The sequence below is a fragment of the Clarias gariepinus genome, chromosome 3 (genome assembly GCF_024256425.1).
Source record: "Clarias gariepinus isolate MV-2021 ecotype Netherlands chromosome 3, CGAR_prim_01v2, whole genome shotgun sequence".
Classification (NCBI taxonomy): Eukaryota; Metazoa; Chordata; class Actinopteri; order Siluriformes; family Clariidae; genus Clarias; species Clarias gariepinus.
In genome coordinates this window covers 24,361,214-24,368,850 of record NC_071102.1, presented here as the reverse complement: position 1 = coordinate 24,368,850, position 7,637 = coordinate 24,361,214, and the positions used below count along the sequence as shown (strand labels likewise).

The 7,637-nt window shown below is 39.6% G+C and overlaps 1 protein-coding gene across 4 annotated transcripts; it reads left to right on the top strand.

Annotated features, from left to right (window-relative positions):
- Positions 1-1,741: 1,741 nt before the first annotated feature.
- anp32e (acidic (leucine-rich) nuclear phosphoprotein 32 family, member E) lies at positions 1,742-7,312 on the top strand. 4 transcript variants are annotated; one of them, XM_053491880.1, is made up of 7 exons: positions 1,742-1,950; positions 4,442-4,591; positions 4,881-5,003; positions 5,142-5,301; positions 5,436-5,584; positions 5,737-5,791; positions 5,897-7,312. In XM_053491880.1, exons 1-7 carry the CDS (start codon positions 1,897-1,899, stop codon positions 5,971-5,973), a joined length of 768 nt encoding a protein of 255 aa, XP_053347855.1. In that variant the 5' UTR covers positions 1,742-1,896; the 3' UTR covers positions 5,974-7,312. The 4 variants fall into 4 exon arrangements, with proteins under 4 accessions (XP_053347855.1, XP_053347857.1, XP_053347856.1 ...); XM_053491882.1 differs by having other exon boundaries at positions 1,743-1,950; positions 5,454-5,584; XM_053491881.1 differs by having other exon boundaries at positions 1,744-1,950; positions 5,451-5,584.
- Positions 7,313-7,637: the final 325 nt, after the last annotated feature.

Genomic DNA, 7,637 nt, shown 5'->3' with positions numbered 1-7,637 from the left:
ATAATTTTAGTTGGTAAAAATAAATAAACAAATAACAGTTTCATTTTGAATGTGGATTTATGGTTTGTGCAAACGTTATGGTAGAAAGCAACAAAATACAGCAAGCATCAAGAAGTGCATTTGTCGCAGTGCAAAATAATTTACATATGTGAACCGTACACAGAGAAGGGGTTATATACAATGAGTGCAAATAATTATAGATGGATGCAATGAAGGAAGATTTTGTAGAAAGTGTGCATGCATATACTATATGCAAAAATGTATGCACACTTCATCCATCCGTCCATCTTCAACCACTTATACAAAATCCGGTCGCAGCAGGAGTAGCAGTTCCAGCAGGGAACCCCAAACTTCCCTTTTCACGGCCAACTCAACCAGCTCTGACTGGGGGATCATGAGGCGTTCCCATGCCAGTGTGGAGATATTATCTCTCCACTTAGGCCTCGGTCTGCCCATGGCCTCCTCCCAGCTGGACGAGCCAAGAACGCCTCCCTAGGGAGGCGTCCTGGTGGCACCCTTACCATACACATGTCAACAGTTGCTATCTATGCCCTTTTTAAAAAACTCAAATTGAATTATGGCAGCAATGTGTAGTATTGTATGCGCCAAAGTATACAGTACTGAAACCCGTCCATTTCAGACCTGCATGTGTATTTGTCAAAGGTGGTGCACACACACACTTTGAACACTTACATTATGCATACAATGGTAAATCAAATAATAGTGTGTATGTTAGTTTCTTTTAGGAGAAATAAATTCACAGATTAACAAGGTGATGTTGTATATTGTTCAGCTTTTCGTGTCATTACTGTATATTTTGGTAAATAATGTGTTAGAGATTAAAAAGACAGGGATATATTTTTCATGCTGAAGTGTGTAGGACTTTTTGGCCCCCTTTCTATATAGTTTGCATACCCCCCATGCTTGGTGCAGTCTCTCTGGGTACTCCGGTTTCCTCCCACAGGTTATTATAATTGGAGTCCCTCCAAATTGCCTGTAGTGTGTGAATGACAATCGAACATCAAGCTGGCAACTTGTGCCAGACTGTCATTCACAGAAACCTTGAAGTAACTGCCACAGGAACGATGGATATACCTCCAGGATGGAACCAAAAAAATTTATAATTATAAATAATTTTTTTAATGTGTGTATTTAAGTCAGCCAAAAAATGTATATACATTTCAGGAAAAGAAAAAACTTATTATTTATATTATATATAATATTTATCTATATTTAACATAATATATTTATTGCTATATTAACATTTAAAGATATTTAATATCTATTTTCCTTTCCTGAAGTGTGTATATATATTTTTGGCTGACTCTGTATACACTGTAAACCTCCATGGTTTTGTATATACATACAAAATTCTCTTCCCATCTATGAAAACAGTAGCACCACCTCCTGAATTCCCCGTTTAATAAGTTTAATGAAATCTCAACGTGGTCCTAATGCGGTGTATTTCTCGGAATCGTATTTATCATGAATGACACGTGCAGGCGCCAATGAGAACAAAGAGTAGGCGGGTCTAACAAAGCAGCTCGTGTTTCCTACTGACACCCGCGCCAACCCGTCTAATTTTACTGCGCGCGCAATTCTGACGAATCACGGTCCTCGATTCTATCGCTCGGCCTGAGCCGGCTGAGTGGCACGCTTGCGCACCGCTCACGCGCTTGAAAACGCAACGGACCAATCGCGGCGCGGAGTGGGCGGGGTTTCCGAAAGGGGGTTGGGTGCGAGGTATCATGGAGGATCAGTTAGAGAACAGTGGACGTTGAAGAAGGCTGAGCTGTGGGTTCGTCCGCGCTTCGGAGTTTGTGTAACTAAACAACATTTTTTTAAAAAAATTTGGGGGAACGGTCTCGTCCATCCAGCGCGATATCTTCTTACACAATGGAGATGAAGAAAAGGATCAGTTTAGAGCTGAGGAACAGAACTCCGGCCGAGGTGAGCTCCTCGGACTTTTAATTATTTATTTATTTTTTCCCCGCGAAATGATGTTCGATCGCAACCTGCCTGTCTCCCCCTCTCTCTCTCTCTCTCTCTCTTTTCGCGCGCTCTCTCTCTCCTGCGGAGTCAAAGCAGAGTTCAGTCGACTCCGCTCAGCGGTGCTCTGCAGTCACACACCAGCCACATGGGCGCTTAGGAGAACGATAGAGTTAGAGACCAGGGATGGGAATATATCGTTTGTTAGTTATTTAATATGCAGTTATGTTAGAGTAACTCAGTGGAGTCTTTGTGATCCGTTACTCTCCTCCGGTTCGCCATTAATGTAGTCGTGCTGACGTCCAATGTGGCATTTGCGCCATAAAGCGAACATTATATACATCACTGTAGTTTACGCAATAATCGGCATTTTATTAAACGTTGCAGGGTTGTCATGCAACCATCCGGTTGTAAATTTTGAAACGAACATAACGTAAATATAACTTATTACCGAGTAGACGCGTATATACAAATTCGACCTACTTTATTACAATTAGCTCGAATAAGTTGACTCCAGTGTGTCTTATTACAGTGTGGCTGCTTATTTCAGTATGGAGTCATGAAGAGAGCGGTTTGGTCTCCCGAGGCGGACATCTTGGTCTCTCCAACACTTTAACACTAAACCTTCACCTGCTGTCGCTGTTCTCCATCAACCGCCTCTGTTCTCACACACACACACTGTTTCGGTTCATTAACGTATCTGTCGAGCGTATCTTCATCTTCTCTTGTATAATCGGTAATTCCGAGGTCGTCTTTTCTTTAGTGTGTGCGTGTCTATTTGTGTGTGGTGTTGTGGCGCTTCTCTGTGTGAGCGCGAGAGAAAGGGAAAGGGAGTGTGTCGAAAGAAGAAGGAGCGCGAGGGCGCGTGCGGGAGGAGAGCGGCATTTTGTCGCGAATGGCGGCGGCGACGTTTGGTGACTTTGACTTTGTTGCGTATCAGTAAAACAACAAAAAAAACCGGACTAAGAGGGTCGTTCTGGTGCTTCAAAATACATCCGATAAAGGTTGAAAAATCATCCGAATTGAAATACAATTCGGTTTAAACTTTTTGTTTACGAAGTCTGTAAAGAACACGGTGTCATATCTTCCTCCATGTTCGCGTAGCGGTGGCGCGATTATATAACGTGTTTCAGCTCGACTACACGACTTTGAACTTTCCATGTAGATATTCGATACGACTGGGTATTTTAACAGAAAAAACAAACATATTTTTTCGCAATTTTTTCTTTTTTTGCTACTTGACGGAATGTAGCAGATGGTGAGGTGGGGACACACACTCCCTCCCTCCTTCCTAGGTTTAGTAGTACTGTATTATAGTTCAGCCTAACCTGCTGTGCTGGGGAAGCTTATTTGGATAGAGGTGTTTTAAAAAGTTTGATTTTTTTTTTTTTTTTTTAAGAAAATGTCTATGGATCTGGTTTGTTGAAGTAGATCTGGTGTGGTGATTTTACACTGTCAAGAAAAAGTAGTTTGTGAACGCCCTTGTCTTGCCTTAAGTGCCTTCTTTAGAGACATTGGCAGGTAGGATTTAGTTCAGGTTGTTCACCTGTAGGTGGTGCATATGGCTAAAAACCAATATTGGACCCATTTAAAGAAACCTAATCTTTTCAAGCACTTGTGAACACAAGTGACATTTCAAAATGAAAGAGTACCGGCTTTAGGCTGCTTTCACACAGTTAACTCAGACCCAGATCTGAGTACAATTGACATTGAAGTCTAAGTATGAAAGCTCAAAGAATTGAAACACTGTTAAGAATGTTGACATCATTAATAGCATTTCTCTCTGGCTATAAATTGTATCCAGATGAAGTATATTTAAATCCCCTTAAAATCTATTACATACTCAAAGGCTTGTCAGTATGTCATTACTGACATCACAATAAATTAAATTTTCACTTTTCTGAGAACATAAATATAAACACGGCCACGGGTAGCTCAGTGGTTAAGGCATTGGACTATGGATCGGAAGATCCCAGGTTTAAACCCCACAACCACCAAGTTGCCACTGTTGGGCCCTTGAGCAAGGCCCTTAACCCCTTAACTGCTCAGATGTATAATGAGACAAAGAAAAATGTAAGTCGCTCTGGATAAGAGCATCTGCCAAATGCCTAAATGTAAATGATATAACAATCTAAACTTTTGATTTATGCACACACTTCATACTCATTTCAGTAATTTTCTTTTGATTAGGTATAGCTGCTTTGCGACAATTTTCATTGTTAAAATAACTATATAAATAAAATTGAACAGAATTGAATATATTGTAACATTGACTATATATTGTGTATCTTAAAACTCTTGATTTTTTTACCGTTTATTCACTTCTTCTTAGGGTTATCAGCAATACTTGAGTTTTTAGAGTTAATTGTTGAGAATGTAAAGGTTATAGTTAATTGGATTAAACTACATATTATCTCCTGGTTTGGAGGCTTACATGTTACTCTTGCTGCAGGTGGCAGAGCTGGTTGTGGACAATTGCCGCTCGAGTGATGGAGAGATTGAGGGCCTCACAGATGAGTTCAAGGAGCTGGAGTTCCTCAGCATGGTTAATGTTGGTCTCACATCACTGGCCATGCTGCCGTCACTGCCCAAACTGAGAAAGGTTAGTCATTACACCAGTACAACACTGAATTTCAAATCAGTGCATTTTAATGTGACTAACTATTTTGTAATCAAATGTGAAATTATTAGAGCTTATATTGTCAAACAAAACAAGTGCTGGAACACTGAAATGAAATATGAATGTAGATAAAGTGCACAATTTTGTCATATATATTTAATAAACAACACTCAAACATACATTTGCTGGTGTGCTTTAGTGCATTGTAGATGAATTGATTAAATCCAGTTATATGAATGTAGTGTGTTTGTGTGTTTTTCCCCTTTAACAGTTGGAACTGAGTGACAATAACATCTCGGGCTCTTTGGAGATACTTGCTGAGAAATGTCCTAATCTGACGTACCTGAATCTGAGTGGCAACAAGATTAAAGAGCTCAGCACAGTGGAGGCTCTGGTAAGGGACCTGCCTCATACTATAAGTGCTCACACAGTACTCAACCACTCCATAGTTAAATGTCCAATTTTCCAGGATTCTCCTCATTATGAGCATATTTAATGTTGACCTTTTTGCCCTTTCCACTGTAACCCTCAGCAAAACCTGAAGAACCTGAAAAGCCTGGACCTTTTTAACTGCGAGATCACAACACTGGAGGAGTACAGGGATAGTATTTTTGAACTGCTGCCTCAGGTCACATTCTTGGACGGCTTTGATTCAGAGGACAACGAGGCTCCAGACTCTGATGATGATGATGGTGGGTGGACTACAGAAGAAAAGATTATTATGCAACTTGTTATAAATACTGTTGTGAAACACCATGAAATTCTCTTATAACCCATGCTTTTTTTTAGAATGAAAGTAAAAGTTAAATTAGTGTTTAACTCTAAGTTTGTGGTGGCTCAGAAGATGAAGATGGTGAGGAGGGGGCTGGACCTGTTGGTGATTATGAGGACGATGAGGATGAGGAGGAGGAGGATGAAGAAGAATCAGAGAGTGGAGAGGTTGGCCTGTCCTACCTGATGAAAGATGATATTCAGGTAATGTAAATGTTGGATACTGGTGAATATCGGATTGTTTTAAAATATACTTAAGTATGTGTATATAATATATATGTATAATGTCTATATACACACATACTGTTTATATTTGGTAGCATTAATTATAAACTGGTTATGCCCTCCTGTAACAGGATGAGGAGGATGATGATGACTATGTAGAAGAAGAACAGGAGGAGGAAGGCGAGGGTAAGCGTCAAACACCTACAATGCCCACAGTTGTAAGTGGTTTTGGTACTCGTGGACCAGGCTTTGGTTTCTTATGTGATTCTTTTGGGTTCTGTGTTTTTAAAGAAGAGGCAGATGTTCGAGGGGAGAAGCGGAAGAGAGAGGCAGAAGATGAGGGTGAAGACGATGAAGATGATGACTAACTCCACATGTCTGTTAAACAACTTTGAATAATGTGTGATCTTTGCAGATTGTTTTTCTCTTGTATACAATAGCTATATCACTGTAGAGGCTAAATGTTTTCTTTTGATAAATACATAATATACTATATAAAAGGGGTTTATTGATAATTCATTTAGAGCCATTCCGAGTTTTTGTCCCAGCATGAGAATCTTGGCATTCTGGCTGAGTGGTGGGAGGGCAGAGGTCTGTAGGCCGTTTCGGTGTGTCTCCACACCTTTCCCAGAGAACACTGGGACACAAAAACTGGTAGGAAAATTGATGCCACAGCCTTGGTGTGTGTAAAGCTTGTGCTCAACCTGCCAGTGACTTCCCCCAAGATCATCTCCAAGAGTCGGCCTGCTCCTCATCTACCTCTCCGGGCAGCTTCAGTCTCAGCCCACTCTCGGAGCGTCGAGCCAATGATCTCCAGCTAGCATCACTCACGGTCCAGGATCGATCAACCAATTCACGCGGAAGATATCGTCCATGGCACTATCTTTGTAAGGGTTGCCTCCTTTTGCTTCACCTTAAGCCAGTCTTGTTCACAAAGACAGCCCAGAGCGCGATGTATGTAAATGTGATGTAAATTAAGTAAAAAGCAAGGGGGGGAGGGTTGGGGAGGAGTGTAGTATAAAGACTTTTGACAGAATTCTAACCTATTTTAATTGGGAGTTTTTGTAAGCTCAGACAGGACGTCATGTTAAAATAAACAAAAACCATTAATAAGCATTTTATTATTTCTCCCTTATCGTATAAAATTCAGTTATCTTTTGTGTGTAGCAAGGCATTGTTTTATTTCTTTTAAGAGGGACATTGCTGGGAAATTTCATATAATGATCAGGTTAAATGGCTTTGTTGAATTAATTACTACCCTTATGAAGTTTTATTCCTATTGTTTGGTGTGGAAACGGGTTAGTTTATTTCTTTTATGGGGGGGATATTTTACAGAATAGTACCTTTAAACTAATGTTCGTATGGCAATATGTACAGTATATAGTGTATGTTCAAACTGGTCAATGTTAGCGTGTGTGGGTTTTATTTTATTTTTCCCCCCCAAGAAGCTGTTTGGTTAATTGTTTTAATACAAACCATATGTCCGAGACTAAAGTCCTTAGATGCGGGTCCCCTGTGTTATTTCAATTTTTTATTATTATTATCATTATTTTTAAGGATTTGTTTCTGGTTATTTGTGAGTTGAATCTCTCTGGAGTGATTTAAGTTTGTTTGTTTTTAATGTTTGATTTCTTCTTATTTTTCCTGTCCTTTTTCCCCCATTTTTTTTTTAGAAAACAAAAAATAAACACAAAAACATGACATGAATTAAGATACGTAATTTGATTAAGGCATTATATTATCCAGTAATGCATTGTGTAGTGCTTCTGAAATTAGCCATTTTTGATATTGAAAGAATCTACACAGGTGCTGATGTTCAAACAGGACAGTTCATGTATTCGCTTCCCAGAGTAAGACTGGTCAAATTAATGGCTGTAAAATAAATTAAAAAAAAAAATTTAAGGGGGGGGGGGCATGTAAAAAAGTTTAGTGATAAGTTGCACAGCTTTAGGTTTACTTAACTTTTAGAGAAATTTGCTGGCCAAACAAAATATTTCACATTGCTGTTTAGTTGACACAGTGCGTACCCAGT